Source organism: Apus apus, chromosome 22 (assembly GCF_020740795.1).
Source record: "Apus apus isolate bApuApu2 chromosome 22, bApuApu2.pri.cur, whole genome shotgun sequence".
Taxonomy (NCBI): domain Eukaryota; kingdom Metazoa; phylum Chordata; class Aves; order Apodiformes; family Apodidae; genus Apus; species Apus apus.
In genome coordinates this window covers 7,247,485-7,266,780 of record NC_067303.1, presented here as the reverse complement: position 1 = coordinate 7,266,780, position 19,296 = coordinate 7,247,485, and the positions used below count along the sequence as shown (strand labels likewise).

At 54.0% G+C, this 19,296-nt stretch overlaps 1 protein-coding gene across 4 annotated transcripts in view; it reads right to left on the bottom strand.

The window, feature by feature from the left end:
• Positions 1-390: 390 nt before the first annotated feature.
• BCL9L (BCL9 like) overlaps positions 391-19,296 on the bottom strand; it is a 45,635-nt gene continuing 26,729 nt past the window's right edge. Inside the window, exons 1-9 of one of the 4 annotated variants that reach the window (XM_051638468.1) lie at positions 15,554-15,626; positions 13,306-13,669; positions 11,843-11,965; positions 10,741-10,951; positions 9,908-9,992; positions 7,110-9,495; positions 6,381-6,641; positions 4,593-5,099; positions 391-4,505 (exon numbers count right to left, since the gene is read on the bottom strand). In XM_051638468.1, the coding sequence (XP_051494428.1) occupies positions 3,940-4,505; positions 4,593-5,099; positions 6,381-6,641; positions 7,110-9,495; positions 9,908-9,992; positions 10,741-10,951; positions 11,843-11,965; positions 13,306-13,606 (4,440 nt within the window). In that variant the 5' untranslated portion in view covers positions 13,607-13,669; positions 15,554-15,626 and the 3' untranslated portion in view covers positions 391-3,939. Of the gene's footprint in view, positions 5,100-6,380; positions 6,642-7,109; positions 9,496-9,907; positions 9,993-10,740; positions 10,952-11,842; positions 11,966-13,305; positions 13,670-15,553; positions 15,627-19,296 lie in introns of those variants that run through there. The other 3 variants (XM_051638467.1, XM_051638469.1, XM_051638470.1) reach the window with 3 other exon arrangements.

Sequence of the window (19,296 nt, the reverse complement as noted above, 5' to 3'; positions counted from 1 at the left end):
CAAGCTGTGTGGTTGGGTCTCATCTGATGCTGGGGAGGCAGAACACAAGCAGCCGGGGGTAAAATGGCCCACCTCGCATGGATTGCAGCAGGTACCCAATTGCTGACATCGCTTCGAGAGGGGGCTGCCTGAATTTCACAGGAAGGAAACTAACTGCAGCCACATCTCAGCATACCTTCCGCACAGACAACTCCTGCAGTCCAGAAGAGCTCTCTCCTCCCAAACCAAGGCCCTGCCTGACGACAGGTATTTATAGTGGGGCCAGCTGAGCCCCTCGCATCAGCCCCAACTTGCCGCAGGTGACACTCGCTGAGTTCCCAGGGCTGGGCTGCACACACCCACTCGCAGCCTTGCAGAAAATCACGCAGCCCACTGAAGACAGGCACAGGGTCAGGTTTTTAAATTTGTCTTTTTAATAAAAAGGCACCTATAAAACAGGTCAATACATTACAGGCAGCACAGATACCCAAAAACAAGCCTAAAAATTGTTTCAAATAAAAACCAATAAGATGTCTTCACATATTGTATTTATATATTTATATTTATATATATATATTTATATAATGGTACAAAATGACTGGGGAAGTGTCTCCATGGGATGACAGAGAACAGGTCAGTCACCATTACCTCAATGTGAAAGCTACTTCCGGGCGTGTGATTATCTGACATACTGAAAGAAGAGATTTCCAAGTGTTTGCTTTTTTGGAGCTGGAAAAACACGGTGAAGTCATGGCTAAAACATGGGCAAACCTTTTACTGTGATTAGGTGGAGTCGGTACACAGAACTCAAGCTTAGAAGCCGAGCGATAAACTACAAGACACAAGACTAGACATGGCTCACGGCAGTGGGCAACCAGCTGATGGCAAACCCTGCCCAGGTCTAACAAGGACTGGTGGTTACTGAGCTTCCAGAGGAGCTCCTACCATATTGCTGTTCACAGACACAGTTGGGAGTGGCACCCGGGGCAAAGAGGTGTTAGGCAGCACTTGTTAGAATCATAGAATTGATTTGGTTGGAAAAGACCTTTAAGATTACTAAGTCCAACCGCTCTCCCTTTTGTTCAGCCATCACAGCAGCAGGGGTAGGGCTGGCTCCAGGGTGGTGGGATATTTTGCAGATGAGTGCCAACTGCTGCTCCTTAGTCCCTGGCTCTGACCTGCTGTCAGGATTTCCCTTTTGTATCCAGGACTGCTGAGTCAAAAGGCTTTGCTTCATACTCATTTGTCACCAAAGAACAGGTCTTCCTCCTGCCACCAGGCAGAAATAGCATGGCCGGCCTCCCTAGCACTGCACAGCTGTGTGCCCCAGCCCGTGGGCTCCACTGACACCAGGACAACGTGCTGCCAGCAGAGCAAGGACTGCAAACCCCAGGCAACTTCTCAGTTGGGCTGGGTGAAAGGGACAACAGGGAAGGTACAGACATGTGGAGATCTCAACTGGGCTAAAACAACAGCCGTCTACAGACAAACAAAATACTTCTGTATAGAAAATATTATGGCTTCAAATTAACTGAGACTAGCTGGTAGGTGATGAGTAAGGTTTGGAGCTGGCAGTGGTATTTGGATGTTACTAGAAACTACCAGCAGCCAATACCCCGAAGTGCAGCCAGGAGAAGCCACAGCCTTTCAGGCAAGTCAAGCTTAGAAAGAGCTACATCTGTTTGAGCCATATCCTCCCACATGAAACACACATTCTGAAAGGATGGAGAATCCAACCATCAGGTCCAAAGCACACCTCACTAGCCTGGGCTAAAGATTCTTTATCTGCTCCAGCCAACCAGGCAGAAATGGGCACTTTGTGGGATTGCTCCCATTTTGCCATCCTGAAACAGCTGCTCGCTCACATTGCACACAACAAAACCAAACAAAGCAGGAGACCAGAGCAAAATTCCTCCTCCAATTCATACCCATGCTTCCTATTCAGTACTGCTCACTACAAAATGCCTCAAAGCTTCCAGGTATTCCTAACTGGACTTTGTGGCTCCATCTTCTAACACATTGGATCAATACAGCCACTGGCTGATGTTCCAGCACCCACTGACCTTTCCAAACAGCTTGTAACACAATAAACAACTACTTGACAATCAATCTCCCTTTCCAACAGCCCTCTCCTCCCTGCAGTAGCAAGAAGGGAAAGGTGAGCTCTGTTATGAGAGAGGTAGTATGCTAAATCTGGCTCTGCAGCGATAATCTTCCAACTGGAATTCCTCCGGCAGTCATGTGCCCCGAGTTCAGCACTGGACACCCACAGGGTACACCATGCTGGACCGCAGTCCCTGCCGAAGTCCAGAGATACTGTGCTGAGCACAGAAGCGTGTGCGCGTCACCCCATGGTCCCCTCCATGAACAAATGGGAAGGACCATCAGTGCTGCATGCAGGAAGACCTCATGGAGGACAGGGAGGGTGGAGCACATCCAGAAAAGTCAGAGTTGTTCAAATGGCATGTGTCTGCCAGCCTAGGAATGAGGGGCTGCCACGCAACCTTGGTCTCTTCTGTCCAAAACACAGGACGGCCACACCACTGACACTGCACTCTTTGAATGAGATGGAGCATTGCACACAGGGACAGGTTGTCCTCAACAGCTAGACCTCTATTGTGCAGTAGGGCAGGGCTGCTGCCAGTGGCAAGGCAGAGCAAAGACTGCCTGTGAAACTCCAGAGGAGGAGTGAGGGGAGTGAGGAAGACATGGGAGAGCATTCAACGGCAGAGGTAGAGGGAGCACAGAGCATTTGCGGAGGACAATGGTGGGATAAAGGACTGGTGCAGGAAGGCTGCAAAGAAGCAGGGTTCCCAGCCAGCTGCTCCTGGAAGGACAGGAATGCACCACCTTGCTCATCTTAGACCCCATCTATCCCTACATATTCACAGGGGACAGTATGAAGGGAAAAGGAGGGTCCTGAGGTGACACATCTGGTCGAGACCTTTGGGCCAGCACATTACTGTCCGCAAAGCTCAGAACCTCCACTACCTGTCCAGCTGGGGGGCCAGCATCCTCCCCATTCCAGCCACGGCAGCTTTGCCATCCAGCAGCAGCTGCATCCTGTGAAGCTGCAGCCTCTGCCCTGCCAGATGAGTGCTGCTCCAGCAACGTTTCACCAGCTCAGAACCTCCCCGATGGTCCTCAGCAAGGGTTGAGTTCATGTTCTCTGCGCAGCCTCCACAGGGGCCTAAGGTCTGCATGAAACTGTAACACCCTGCACATGCAAACTGTTCAGACACATGAACAACACAGGTTTGACACAGAGTCACTCTACAATGGGATCCCTCAATGCCCTGTGCAACCTGGAGGATCCTCTTGCCTCCCACCAAGGGAGAGTTTTCAATCCTTGTACGCTGTTGCCTTTAGCATGTTTTTTGTTTCTGTTTTTTTTAAAACATGTTTTGAGGCTTCTATTAAAACACAGAAATACAGAACAATTAAAAACCAGCACAAGTTTTGCCTTTCCCAGCGACCTATTTACAGCTAGTTCCAAAAACCCTCTTGCACATTTTGATTGCTTAAAAAACCAAAACAAAACCAAAAACAAACAAACAAAAAACCAAACATACAAACAAAACAAGAAAAAATAAAGAAAAAGGAAAGAAGAGAGGGACGGGGAGGGGGGGAAGTAAAGAAAAACACTTGACAGAGGAAAACTATAAACTTTACAAACTGCCACAGGGTTTGGGTGTCCCTGGTCACCACAAAGGGTTCAAAAGTAACAGACCCACTCCCAGCCCTTCCTCCCCCCCCCTTCCCCAAAAAAGAAAGGAAAAATAAACCCAATTCACATCAAGTTTACTGCACATCTGGTTTTCTGTGTAGAGGCGAATCCGATATGAAAAGCATCCCACAGTGTCCTCCACCAGCATTGGCCCCCAACCCTCCCCCAAAGAAAGGTTTAAAAAGGTTTGTCCAGGCAGCTCCATCCCCTCCCACCCCAAGCACCAGCCAGGGTTAGAAGGGCAGGTTCGCCATGTTCCCAGGCCCGGGGATGTAACCCATCTGGCTGTCCAGGGAGACACTCCTCTGCCTCATCTGGTGTGTGACCATGAGGTTCTGCTGAGGCGGGGGCCCCATAAGAGAGCCCTGAGGTGACATCATGTGTCCTGTCTGAGCATACATCTCCCCTGACACAGACATGCTCCTCTGCTTGGCCTGCATCAGCATGAAATTCTGCTGGGCCATCAGGCTCTGCTGCGGAGACATCATGCCCTGGTGCATGCTGTTGCCCATCATGCCTTGCTGGGGTGGTATGCCTGTCCTGCCCAGCATGGGCACTTGTCCGGGGTGGCACATGGGCATGCTGAGTCCCCGCTGCACGGTCTGCTGCCCAGGGATGCTGGGGGCATTCATACCTGGCCGCACCGGGGGCTGGTCAGCCATCATGTTCTGCAGGTTCATGAGGTGGAGGTTGGAAGGCTGCGATTTGGGCGCTTGGTTGTCACTCTTGGGGAAATACTGCAAGGTGCTGCTTGGCTTCTCTGACGGAATGATCCTGGACAGGTCAAACTCAGGGATACCTGTGGGCGTGGGGCGAATGACCTCGCTGAGCTCAGGGTCATTCAGCACCGATGCTACCCCAGGGAGCACAGGTGGGTAGGGCTCACCGATGCGGGGAGGGATGTTCTTGCCCATCATGTGCTGCTGAGGGGGCATCTGGCTGGGCTGCTGGGGGGGAAGGTCCTCAGGCGGCAAGGGCAATCCCGGCGGGTAATGCTGCTGCATCGCAGGGCCACCTCCCCCACCAGGGGCCATGGGCATGCCTCCAGCAGGAGATGGCATAGCGTTGTGGGGCTGCTGCATGCGGGGGAACACGAGCTGGTTGGAAGGAATCATCTGTGAACTGTTTGGCACGGGGCCGCACTGCTGGTTCAACGCGTCCTGAGGCCCCGGGGGCAGCATCATGGGGTTCTGGGGGGGAACACCTGTCCCTGGTGCACTGGGGTGCATAGGAATGTTGGAGCCTAAAGGGTTTGGGGAGGACATCATGGAGGTGGGGGGTGGTTCATGAGAGAGGGGTTGCTGACCAGGCAGGTTCATTCCCATGGGGCTCTGAGAGGATCCAGGCCCGACCGAGTTCAAGTGCAGTTGATTCGGCTGATTCCCTGTCACACCTAAGAAGAGAAAAAGAGAGAAGGTGAACTCTGCCCACAGACCTCTCAAGGCTACCCAGTCCACACCCTATAAGCCTGCCAAGTACTCACAAAGCCCTGAGTGCAGAGCATGATGCTCAGTAAGCAGCCACAAGATGGGACTGCAAAGCACCAACATCAGGAAAAAGCGACCCAGACTCCAGGTTCCCAAGCCCACGAGTAGCAGAGAATTATTCCAGCTTCATTCAGGCCCAGGCTGGATTTTTATGTCCTTCTAGCCCACTCTTTCCAGAGTCCCAACAAGCTCTCCCTGTTGGGACAGCCGTACACCATGATCTCAGCAGGGCTCTCAGCTGCCTGGAGGGCACCGAGGAGGAACCCTTCACCACTGCCTGCCTGCAGGGTCAGCCACCCGGCAAGCTCCTGCAACCACACGACCTCAGGCAGTGAGGAGAAAAAAAGCAAGAGAGAAAGCAGCAAAACCCAGTGCAGACCCGGAGGGAGGCCTGTGCTGGTCAGTACAGCACCACCATCAGTGCCTGCCAAGGGGCTTGTGTGAGGAGGGCAACAATGCATTTACATGCCTGCAGTCAACCTAAGGGACTACTCAGCAGTGAAAGAGCCAAAAAGTTGATTTTTCATTTTGAAAACTGCCAAAAATATTTATCAGACAGCTTTAAACCCCTAAATCAAGTGGTACAGCACGCTGGAATTCCCCTTCGGGCTGGTCACAAGTGACGAAAAACATTCATTTGCCTAGCTGTCCTTACCAGTGCCACCAGCCAGCAGAGCGTGTCTAGCTGTCGCCTACTGAAATCAGAACTGTGCTGTGACACAGCCTTGCCTGGACAGGCACCTGGGCTGCACTCAAAACACCAGACTCCCAAACCCTGTTCGGTGTCCCTGTCCCGCTGCACAAGAACACAAGGGCTCCAAGCAGCAGACCTCCAGAGACCTGCAAGTCCAGGGTCTGAGACAACTCCAGGAGCCACAAAAATCCAGGGCCGGCACATCCGCACAGGGTAAAGGCAGCTCCGAAAACTTCCAGCGCTGGTGGAAGAAGGGTGCCTCAAATGCCAGACTGGCTCATGTCCTTCCAGGCAGCACACTCAAGCCAAAATTGATGGACAGCCTGGCCACAAGGTGGAAGACTGAGCAGACTGTTATGAAGGAGGGCAAATTTAAGCTATTAGATGTGGCAGTTACTGGGAGAACATAGTTTCTAGTCCTTTCTCCACCTTGTGCTGCCAGCAGGCACCAGACAGTCTGATCCCTTACAAGCCCAGCCCCAGGAGTATGTACCTGACATGCTTCCAGGCGGGAGCATAGGCCGGTCTGGCAGCAGCTCATCATCAGAGGTGGCGATGGTTTTGATGGCATTGTGGTAAAGTGGCGTGGAGCTGGGCATAGCATACTTGGACATCTGGGACATCATCAAAGAGAGGGGGTTCTGGGAGGGGGATGGATCTGGAGAGGAAGTAAAAGGCATGTTGGGATTCATGGAGCTAGAGGTGTTACTGGCTGGTGCGGAAGAGCTGCTCCGAGGCCCAGAAGGGAGAGAACCTGCAAGCAAGAGACCAGCTTAGTACAGCCCAACCACTGTGACTTGCTCCTACCAGACAGCAACCCCATCCCCTCCTTCTGACAGTAGTGACCAGAGAAGGCGGCAAAACACATGGCCCATCACCCTCTGGACACTGAGGAGGCTCATGTGGAGGAAACCCAACTCCAGAAGAGCGATGATGGACATCCATGTTAAACTGCCTCTGACTGCCCAGCACACACACATCCTTTGCCATCTGTATCATAGAGCATGAGCCAGGGTTGATGTTAAAAGCTGCTCTGTTCCCCCTCCCATCTACCTGAAAAGGCCCCATTTTGACTCAGGGAAAAAAGACTTGCTCTGTGAGACATAAGGGCACACAAGAGGCACAGGTGTCCCCCCACCCCTGTGATAGCACACAGGCTGGAGAGAAACGCTGTACACACACTCGCCAAAATCAAGCACATCACACGAGATAGCCAGCATACCCTGATCCAGTCCTCCCATGGAAGCAGATGAGCTCATGCTGAGGGTCTGCTTGCTCTGGTTGACTCCCGGGCTGGGCATGGTGGCTTTAGGAGATGGCACCCAACCAGGGGAAGGAACAGCCATAGAAGGGGACTTCAGGCGGCTCGGTGAACCAGCTGGAGACCGGACGTTAAGTGAGGAGTTCATCACCTGGGGAGACTTGAGAGGTCCGGACTGGTTTGAAGGTGGCATGCTGACCATCTGTGAGGGTGTCTGTGGGGACTTGAGGTTGGCAGAGGGGGAGGTGACCAGTGGCGAATGCACCTGGCTGAGGGTGGGAGACTTGAGGTGGCCCATGCTGGGAGAGTTCATCTGGCTGATGTTGATGGTGAGGTCGGAGGGCCGGCGGCCCAGCCCCCGGGAAGGTGCTGGGTGTATGTTGGCCAGGTTGCCCCCTTGCGTGGGAGTGGGATTTGAGGCAGAGGGCAGAGGGATGTGGCTGAGCCTGGTGGTGCCACCGATGCTCCCGATGGGCATGGTGCCCTGCTCAGGGCTGAACATGTCCGAGTTGCTGCCCATCTCCTGGGGCATGCTGGGATAAGGCCCTTGCGTGCTTGAGAAGCCTTGCTGTCCTTGGTTGGGGAACTGGGAGGGTATCATAATTTTCTGGGGGCCCCCCAGCATTGCACTGCCATTGCCATTCTGAGCCCGTGCCCTGGCCAGCTCCTCAGGGCTCATGCCCTGGTGGGCCATCATATCAGGACCCCTCATCTTCTGTGACATCATCATCTGCTGCTGTGGGGTCATCTGGACATTGAGGTTCATGTTCATGTTCATGTTGACGTTCATGTTCATGTTGAGGTTGCCAGGGCCCATGGGTGCATCCATGTCCCGAAGACCTGACTGACTCATTGGGGGGCTCAGCATCCCGCGAGTGCCTGCAAAGTCCATTCCCATTGGGGCGCTGCTCAGGCTGTCCCCTGTTATCTGCCCAGCAAACATGGATGGATCCATCTGCCTGTGAGCCTGTATCATCCTCTCCATTTCCATGCCCTGGCTCATGGAGTTTCCAGACATGCCCATGGGCCTCTGCATTGCCACTGGGCGTTTCTCCATCAGCTGATGCCGCAGGATCTCCTCCCTGGCACGGGGATTCATGAACCTTTCAGGGTCCCCTTGCCCCGAGGGGTAGGGCAGGGTACCTTGTGGAAAATTCCCAGGGCCTCCCATAGGTGGCATATCATCACTCCATCCCATGCTGGGCCTGACTGGCCTCTGCATGGCATTCATGGGCCCAAGGGCATCCAAGGGCATATTCTGCATCCCTCCGAAGCCAGAGACTCTCTGCATTTGATTCGCAGGGAACCGTGGCCCTGGGAAGGGTGGCCCTCCCCGCAGCTGCATAGGGTCCTGCACATCTATGGGCCCCCGCAGCTGGCTGCCCATCCCTGGGGGCCACTGCTCTCCAGGCTTGCTGTGGTAGGGTGGTGGGGGCCCACGCATCATCATGCTGCCTATTGACTGCGGGATCATGATTTCCTGCATGGGCCGGCCATGGATGCCAATCTGCTCCTCTTTCCGTCGCTTTTCCTCATAGTACTCTTCCTGTAACTTCCTCCAGGCCACCTGCTCTGGTGTCAGGCTGTCCTGGTTCAGCCGCTGCATCATCATGTTCATCTGCTGCCCCATGTCAGCGCCAGGGTGGTGGGACACCTCATGTTCCAGATTGGGCCCACCAAGGCTTTGGGTCTGGGAGATCATGGACTGCAGAGGTTCTTCATACTTCTTCATGCTCGTGGGGGGCACAGGGGGCGGGGCAGGGGCAGCCTGTGGTTGAGGGGCAGTCCCACCCTCGCCTGCGTTTTGGCTGGACTTCATGAAGGGCTCAGCCTCCCCGCTGCGCAGCAGCAGGCGCTCAATGTCCCGCAGGGTCTGCAGAGAGCGCTCCCGGTGCTCCAGCTGCTCCTTGGAGAGCCCTTCTGAGTTCATGGGGTTCCTGGAGCCCAGGCCTGCCTGCCCGTTCCCCGACATCCCTGGACCTGGGCCCTCTGCAAGGAGGTTGGAGCCAGACGTAGCAGAGGAGTCCAGTTGCCCAGGCTGCATGGTGCTGGCAGGTGCAGTGGGCGTACTGGGGTGGTTACTTCCAGCCTGGTTGCTGCTGCTGTTGTTCCCCAGAGAGTTGGGAGTCAGGTCTCTCCTGACATCTTCACTCGTCCCTTCCTGGGGGAGGCTGCTGGGTGCAGGCAAAGGTGTTTGACTGATGGTCTGAGGCGGAGGCTGTGGTGGAGGAGGCTGTGGCTGCGGTTGACTCACTTGAGGTGCCGGCGGCTGGGACTGTGGAGTGTTGGCAACAGGAGGGTTAATCGGGAGTGGTTCAGCAACCCCCAGCACTTTGGGAGCTGGTGCCTGGCAGAGAAAAGGGAAATAAACGTGAGCAAGAAAAACCCTGGGTAGGTGTTCCTCCCTGCACCCTGCAGGAGACCTCTCTGTCCAAAAACATGCCCTATGGCAGTTCACCTTCATTCCTTCCGGTGGAAGAAGTGGGCCCTGTTACGACCCCTGGAAACACACAGTCAGGAGTTCTGCCCACATGGCTGTGGGGCCACATACCATGCCCCATCCCAAACTTTTCACAGCTGACAGCAGCCAGGAGTCATTCTGAAGTTCCAAAGCAAAGCAGCTTCCCATCCCACTCAAAGGGCACTCTGACAACTTATTCCTCCACAGCTGAGCCAGGAGCTGGGGGAGAACAGCCAAAGGGAAGGGCCGGCAGTTAAAAGCACGTGCGGATGGGAGCATTTAATCATAGCTGGTATACCTGGTCTAGCTTTGCCCGTGGGACATTCTGCTGATGGTAGGCCAGAATGGAGTCAGCTCGGCCCTGCAGGACAGCTTCTGCAGCTCTGGGGAGAGAGCACAGACTGTTTGAGAACAGGCATTGTGCCCCATCCCCCCCATCCCAGGCTCCAGGTGCTGCCTCCACTCTTCAGTCCTGTGGAAGGAGTGAAATCTCTGCAGGCCACCCAGAAGGGAAGATATTCTCAGAGTCCTCCCATGTGTCCCACACAGGCCCCAGTGAAGCTCTCCACCTGACTACTGCATGCCCTGGTATTTCCCTCTCCTCACATCCTAGGCTCTGCCTTGTGCCTGCTGTCCTAAGGTAGCCACTGCTGAGATACTCTGGAATCTATCACACCCAGCCTGTGGCACAGCAGAGCTCTGGAACCGAACAGCCTCACTAAGACTACATGGCTGAGACAATGCAGGACAGAAAGGAGGAATTGAGGGGAGAACACCAAGTGTTACACGGCACTCCCTGTGACACCCAGTTCCTCAGATACTCCTGAATCAGACCAGCGGTTCATACTGCTTTGGGTAAATATTTTCATTGGATGATGACTAGATGCAGTTGATGGCATGTGTTGCAGAATGCAGCACTGGACATTGCTGGGAGGAAGGGTGCATTTCAGACCAGGTTTGCCCACCAGCAGTAGTTGTCAGCCTCCTGAACGTCAGGGACCCAGGTACCCACTCTGGGCAGCAAAGCAGCCTAGGTCTGTCCAGGTCCCTTGTACCAAACTGTAGCACACTGCAGATGGGTGTGACAGGCCAGCCTTGTGCCAGGGGGGATGGATGGGCTTAGTTGCTTACGTGTTAGCAAGGTGAGTTGTAAAGACGTAAACAAACTGTGAAGGTTGCTTTCCTGTCCCACCACCTCCGCCTGCTGCAGCATCGGAGCGCAAGCCGGGGGCAGCACCATGAGGCACGCTGGAAGAAGTGGTCTCGTTCAGGCTGGGCAGCGGGTTGGACCCTGGGCCAAGCTGCGAGGCTGTGGACATCGCAGGATCTGCTACATTACAATCTGCGGGGGCACACGAGAGGAGATGCTCAGCCACGGCAGGAACCGGAGCGGCGGAGCGGACGCCAGCAGGTGGCAGCACCGGCCCGGCCACCCTCGCCTCGCGGTGGCCGCTGTCCCCCCGGTGCCCAGAGCGGGGATCGAGCCCGCGGAACGGACACCCCGAAAGCAGGGAAAGTGGGGATGCTGCCCGCTGCAGCGGTCGCTATTAATCGTCTGCTGTTATCAGGTAACATCGCTAATTAATAAGCATCGCACTTACCAGGAACACACAGTGCCCTCTTCTTGCCTAGCTCCTCACACGCACACACTCGCTACACCCCCTGTTCTCCTCCCTGCGGCCTCCCTCCACGGCCCCCACCCGCAGACCCACCCTACAGCACTGCCACTAGCTCTCTTTAAAGAGAAGAAACCTACTGGAAACCTGGCAGGAGGACACACACATTGTCTCACTGCCAGCCCTTGCCCCTGGACAGCCCCACCTTGACCAGCTCTGATCAAATAGATCCTGGAGCAGGCTGTGACAAGGAGGCAGCACTATCCCTGCCCACGAGGGCAGTGAACTGTGCAGAGAAGCACAAAGGCCACCCTCTACCTGGTTTTATACACTTCCGTGTTCCCCATCAGCTGTGGCCCTTCGGCCCTACAAAGCAACGTACAGCAGGGACATTCAACCCCAAACACCTTCTCCTCCAGCATTTTGGTACCATCTCCACAAAATCAGCCACAAACACGATCCCAGCACAATGGTCACCGACTGCAATGGCTCACACACCCAGCTAAGTCAGCACACCCAGGCAAAGGTAGAGGTGCCAGTGCCATCTGCCCTGCTGAGGTGCAGGAAGGACCCGGCTTGATTCAGGCTTCTGAGCTGGTAAATAGGTAGATACTCACTGTGTACGCTGCTGATGGGCTTGTCGTCTTCCTCACTGTCCGGCCCAGAGCACCATTCATCCCCACTGTATGGCTGCTTCCTTTCCAGCACGCACCGTCGCTTGCTACGGGGAGCCACCTCACCTGCAAAGGGACAGAGCCATCAGAAGAGCTGAAGAGGCCTGGCAGGAGCTGGAAAGGCTGGGATCCTGCCCAGCTGCATGCTGCATGCTGGCACTTCCAACACAGCAAGGATGCACCAGGTAAGAAGCCTTACACTGACACCTGTCCAGCCCTGGTGAAGATCCTAGAGCATCTGCTTGATCTGGGCTCACTATCTTTGCAGCCAGACCTGGCGAGACTTGCCTGTGAGAGCTACCAGTTCAGAATGAGAAGTATTTTTTACTCTCTGAAGGCAGTCTGCAAACACAAGACATGTCTAACTGCTGCTCCAAACCGGAGCAGTGTCGGGCATTAACCCTAAATTTAAGGGGTCTGTAATTTAGCAATTAAAACCTGAAAATGGAATGGGAAAGCATATTCACATTCTTCGTAGGAACAAGAGACAGACCCTGCCCTTCACAGACATCAATCAGGCAGAGAGGTCTTTATGCCCTCTGTGAATTTAGATGCTCCTTCCATTTCTCAGATGGGACCGATGCAGCTCCAAGAGGAAGCGGCTCATCTAAAGGCACCCAGGGACTTGGGGAAAGGAATCAAACACAGGGTGGGTAACTTCCAGTCCTGTGCTTTAACCCCAACATAACACTGTCTGGCCTCCCTTTTTTATCATCACTTAGAACCCAAATATTGAGAGGCATGAGCCACAGCAGTGGCTCTGCATTTGGGGACCGGGTGTGAGTCCTGGTTGGAACCAAGGGCACCACCGGGAAAGGGAAGGCTGATGAGGACAAGGGAAGACAGAGGGTTTGGAAGCACTGACTCAGCCCTTTTCCAGAAGCCACGTGCTGTAACACAAGAGTCATCCATTGCTGACAAAACCACAGAACTGTTCAGACAGAGACCCTCACAGCATCTCCTCACTAACCACAACCGAGTCATCGGGCAGCTGCAAGTCAACAAAGGCAGCTCTTTGTCAACAGCAAGGAGACAGAAAACAACTCAATGTGGTTCCAAATGGAAAGCCTGCACATTGCAAAGCAGGGGCATTTGGTGCAGTTTCAGTGAACTACGCTTTTGCTTAGCTGGCCTCAGCAGTCCATGCAAACCAGAGTTCCAGATTCCCAATGTAACAAATAGTTTAGGGAATGAAATGTGAAAACAACGCTCAGACACTCTGGTCCCAAAACTGGGGATGTGACAAACAGTGATGCAAAGATACACAGGCGGCCGGGACAAGCCCAGACAGAAGCCGCAGCACAGGAACCCAAGATCCTCACAGCTGCTCCCATCCCAGGTCCTGCCAGGATGCTTGGAGCAACTGCAAGGAGGACGTGCTGAGGCAAGGTTTGGGAGAACATTACCTTTTGATTCTGCGTCCTGTGAAGGGGTGCTGGATTCTCGCTGTTCTCCGGAGTCCACCGAGATGCTTCGTTCCCGTTTCACCTTGCCCTTCAAGGAGCTCAAGTTTGGGACAGTGTTCTGGCTGTTTTTCAGTCCAGAGTTGCCAGGGGAGATCTGAGTGGCCTTGCTGCCATGGCTGCCTGTCCCCACACCCTTCGAGCCCAGGTTGCAGGTGGGTGCTTGGCTCACATTGTGGTGCTGGGCCGGGGCACTGCTGCTGCCTGCCTTGCCATGGCTGGGCAGTTTGTTGTCAGGGTGCATTGGATTGGCTAAAGCTTCCCACAGTGCCAGTGGAGGGAGCTCCCAGCCCCTTGGGTCAGCAACCTGCAAGAGAAGAGGGCAGTGGGTGAGGATGGTGCCCCTCACACATGCACTGGGCACTGCTAGGGGACAGGGCCAGGCAGAGCCCAGAAGCCATTAATGCCGGGAATTGGCTCTGGCCCCTTCGCGCAAAGGATCCTGATCCACAGCAAACTCCCACCCAAGCAGAGCAACCCTGTCAGCACTCCAAGGCACAGGCATGGGCAGGAGAGCCCTCATTTCTGAGACCATGATAACAGGGTGCTCCATGCCAGCCTGGTCCTTTTGGTGGTGGGTTGCAAGGCAAGAGCAGAGCCAGGAAGCGCAGGCACTCATCGGCTAAGTGGTATGCCTGTCTCTTCCCAGGGACCATTCCAGCTTCTGCTCCAAGGCCCTGGGTGAGGGAGCGTCCACTTCAGTGGCAGCTTCCAGACCAGAAGGATGATGTAACGTGCCACAGCCCTCCCAAGACCGCAGGATGAGGCTCCCCTGCTCCAGACCCAGCCCAGCTCTCCCAATCACCCCACAGCCCGAGGCAGAGCATTTCAGGGAAGTGGCAGTTAGGGCAGAGCAAGCAGGCTTCAGGGTTGGGGGCCATGCATGCAGCTGAGCAATGCTGCGGCAGCCTTTCTTGCAGGATCTATTTGCCTTGGCAGAGTTTCTTAAGCTCACGCTGGGATTCTTCCCCTCAGAGCTCTGCACAGGCATTAGGGATGACTGGGGTGCAGCTCCACAGTACCGGAGCACACTACATGTTCTGGAAGGCTGCTACCAACCCTCAGTTCCAACTACACCCCATGCGACTGCAGGGTACATCCCTCCTGGCTACGGGTGCGTCCTACTTGCATCAAGGAGCCTTCTTCAACATGGCACAGGCAGTGTGGGACATCACGGGCTGTCCCCCTGATGAGCCCCCCTCACCTCAGGGTCTACCAGAGTGGGCAGAGGACATCCCTGACCTTCAGATGTGGTTCTTACACACCAACTCTTCCCGGCCCAAACCACATTCACTGCTAAGCCATCAGAGATGGTCCCAGTGCAGAAAGATGGATGCCCCCATGAGAACTACTGGTTTTCTTCACCTAGAGCATGTAACTCTTCTTGCATCATGGTCCTGCTACAGCCTCCTCACTACAGTGACCCAAAGCTGCAGAGTTAGTCTTCTCTACTTTTTGGGGAGCAGGGGGGAAAGGAGAGTAAACCATGTGTTTATGGAAGTTGAGGTATTACTCTCTGTTTGCTTTCATCCACTACGTGCTTTGCATGACACCCCCACAACTCACTCAAGAATCTTTCCTGTGCAGAGGCAGAGAAATTTCCCAGCACACAGGGGTTATGGGGCCCATGGTCTGCTCCTCCTATCTGGACCATGCAGGCCAGATGCTGTGCACAGATTTCTTCTACCACCCAGGGACAGGAAGCACCGGCTCCAGACCAAACCCTGCACCTCTAAATAGCGCCACGAGAGCTCAGCAGCACAACACACTATGCTCCTGGCTTGCTGAAGGCAGGCCTGAAGACATACCACCAGCAAGAGCCAAGTACTCGCTCTGCTAGGGCAAAACACTGTACCCTGAACAGCTCACAAGCAAAGAGCAATGCACATTTGGCAGACCCGCAATCCCCCAATGACAGCAAATGCCACAAGGCGCCAGTGCAGCCCGCCACCCACCGCCAGCCAGTTCCCTGCCTGCAAAAGTGACTTCTCAGCACCTGCCTCCCTGCCAGGCTGAGCTGGCGGCTGGCTGGCACACTATGTTGCCCGACCGCCCGAGAGCCACACCAACAGCCACATCATGCTGCCCGCCCGGGCATTCCAGGTTAGTTAGTGGCATCGTTCGTGCACAGCTTGGCCTGTCACTGCTTCCTAACTATTAAGTCGTTAGTTTCTCCCTCCTCCCCACGCACCTCGGTGAGAACTCTGCTCTAGCCTGGAGGAAGATGGTGAGCCACAGCGCTGATTAATTTTCACAGCACATAAGGGAGTTGCTAGCCCTTTAAGTGTCAGCCAGTCTCACTCGCTCGCTCTTGTTCTCCAGGGACCTATTAATAGCAGCTGGAAAGATCACATCACTCTCTGGATATTTATACCCCTCATTCCACACCAGGAGAGATTTATGTCAGAGCTGCCATCCCAGCGCCTGCCCAATTGCTCTGTCGAACCGCTAGCAGGGGGAGGGGAGTGGAGCGGGGAAGGAGACATGGAGAGGGCAAGTGGGGAGGAGGAGAAGGTCCATATGGCACAAGCTGCAGCGTGAAGCACAGCCACTGCCTGGCCAGCCACAAGGAGCCTTCAGCCTGCTGGAAGAGGCTGCTGCCAGACAGCATTCCAGAAAGCAAGCCCTGCAGCAGCTCCCACTGCTGGTGGCCCACAGCCCCTGCCTGCTGCGCCGGAATGTTCACAACACATCGCATCGTAGTCCTGGGGGTCACAAATCGACCAGCAGCAGGGTGCTACCACTGCCATCCACAGGGATGACAGGCTGGGAGATGCAGGTCTGCCTGTGGCACACCTGCATACTCACGGTATTGCATTCCAAGTAGATCCTGAAGTGCTTCACCAAGAATGTGAATGCTGAGCAGCACTGCAGCACTACCCCAGTACAGCACAGCATAGGCATGTGGATACCCTGGTGAGCCAGGAAGAAAACTGAAGCCCTGCTAAGATCATGCCTGCAGCATCCAGAAACTAACACTTGAGATGCAGCCCTCAGGTCAGATGCAGGGAACACACACATGGATCCTGAAGCAGCCATCACAACGAAACCTTCATATGCAGTCTACAGCATGGATGAGCCTCGCTGGCTGCAAGGTCCCTCCAGAAGATTGTATTTTTGGGGCATCTATCCTTCATTCTGGGAGCAGGCTGGTGCTCCAGGGAGGACATCCATCACCTTGCCTCGGCCAGCTGCAGGATGGGAAGCCACCATGGGCTGACAAGGGGCCCTGGCTCAACCTTGGGAATTCCTCCTCTTCAAGTCTTCACCAAGACCGACTGCACTCCCCTCGCAATTCCCAATGGGAATAATGCCAGAAGCAGCTGCCTATGGATTCTGCTCTGCTTTCAGGAGTAGCAACAGTTGGATCCTGTTGCAGATGCGTAGTGTGGATCCACCCTGGCCTCCCATCTGTCTGGTTGCAGCATGCCGATAGGCATCCTGATTGCTGTGAACTCCTTGCACACACCCCTAGATTCAAACTAGATTCCAGCAGGCATGCCACACATCTGGACAGCAGAAGAGAATTAACTGTTAAGTAGATACACTGACACAGGGAGACAAATGATCCAAAACGTCTTGAAAAGAACATGACAAAAAGGAGATTGCATAGAAATCTGGCTCCCTCTGCAATTTAGCAACACACCCACTCCAGCCCAGTAGTTTTAAAGACAATAGAAAACTTAATTCCCCGTGGTCAAAGCAAGGAGCTGGGGCTCCTGGCTTCTGCCCGCAGCTGCTACCAATTCCATGACTGAACCTGAGCAAGACAGACTGTTTCTGGGTGCCTCAATTCCCCTGTCATTGAAAGGGGGGCACAACCCATCTTAACTCATGCGTGGAGGGAGGTTTACAAGCCACAATAAATATCACTGAAGAACGAAGAGCTACAGCAAAATGTAGAGAGCATTTGTGCCTGGTACATATGAAAAGCCACAGCTTTAAATCAAAGACTGGGACCTTAGCAGACAAGAAACCTCAAAACAAAACAAGAACTGCTTTCAGTAAGTCCCCTCCAGTATGGTCTAAGCAGCAGGAGAGAGGGAGGAGGAACCTCTGTGTGAGGAGAGACTGGGCTGACGGTATTCCCAATCCCAGAATTGCTAGCTGATAGTTCAAGAAACCTGAAACCCCACTGCGTTACTGGAGGACTTTCTGGTGAATCATGCTCCCGCTCACTCAGACGGACGATAACACAGATTCCCAACTCTGCCGCAAGAATGCGGAGCCTGCGCCTGCCTCGGGATGGGGCAGGAACGGCTCCCGGCTGCCAGCCTGCCTGCCCCACAGCATCCACGCCTCGGTGCTGGCTGACATCGCTGCTGTGCTATCCCCGTCGGAAGAAAGGGTGAGAGAGCAAGCCGGGAAACCAGAGTCACAACAATTCAAAAAGGAAGGAGCTTCACTGCACCTCCCTCCTGTGAGATGCTGGGGAGAGCTCTTGCGAAACCCAGACAACCACGGACTCGTGGATTCCCAGCGAAGACCAGAACCCTGAGCTGTGCCGACATGCCCTGCAGCTCACAAACACCCAACGTACAAGATGGGTCATGACAGAGTGATGCAATGAGCAAAAAGTAACCCAGTCCCTCTCTGCCAGCCAGTCCTGGAAGAAACAAGACCAGGTTGCCATTGCAAACACCCTCTAAGCACATGGCCTCTGCTGATAATCACCCACCTGCTCACAGCAAGCATCAATCTCAGGACAAACCTGATCCAAACCATCCTGTGGACACTACCATAAACTCCAGTGGAACACCCTGGCTTTGGAAATGAGAGTTACTAAGCAAGCTCAATGTCTTCTTGAAGAAAGGCATTAAGCAGAGAACAGCGAAAGGAGAGACCCCAAAGACCTGCCACCCCCTCCTGAAATACCTCTCACCCCAAACGTGGATGAGATTACAGGCACGCTGCCTAACACCATGCCAAGATTACCAGTCCTCCCAGGATTAAGAGCAGAAGGGGTTGGAACACCTCCAACAAAATACCATACTATTTAATTAAAAGTCAGAGGCACAGACTATGGCAAACTTTCCAGAAGCAAGATTTCTGAAGTCCAAGACTCTTGGATTTGAGAAAAAGACCAGAATCAGAAGCTTGACCTTTTCCATGCAAAAATGGATGTTCCAAAACAATTCTTTTTGCAAGACCATTCCATGGGTTTTGAGTCTGTTCCAGTGAAAAATAAAACCCTCAAAAACAGTAGCTAAAACAACACTGCTGTCACCCAGCCAGCTCTAGCCAAGAGTCAGCGATGGGCTCTAGCAGACAGATGAGCCCTGGAATGCCCCCCCCGCTCCCCCCGAGCCTGATGAGCACAGCTCTGTGCTAGCACAGTCTTTAGCAACCAACTCTTTCAGGAGCATCTCCCTAATCCCTGTGTGGGAGCACTTGCCTGAGTGTGTCTAGCATCAGCGAGAACAGCCTTAGCCCAGGATGCTGCTGTGCTCTCATTTAAGCCTTGCTTGGGCTGAGAGACATCGGGAGGCAGGGAGCTCCACAGGGCAACACTGCTGACAAGAGTCATCTGTTTTGAATGTGTCATTAAATTACCTTGTTCTTACACCATGAGACCAATAGCCCTGAGAAAGCCCATTCTCTCTTCTATTAATTTATTGAATCCTTCTCATGCCCTTTTAACTGTCAGGAAAGGTGGTACCCACACTAGCTGCATGGAGGGTTCTAAAAGACCCAGAGAGAGAACCTAATGCTCCTCTGTGGAATCCCAGCAGTTCTCAGAGACATTTTGGCAGGCCCTGCTGATCTCACGCCATTTGGAGCTGCCTTGGGAGCGATGCATTTCAACAAGGCTGCCTGGCCATGAGTCTCAAAGGTCTGTAGTAGGACAAAACTGCAGATTCATGTTCCCTTCCACCTAGGGACAGACATCTCCACTTAACAAGGGTGGAAACTGAGACTAGCAGAGAGTGAGGT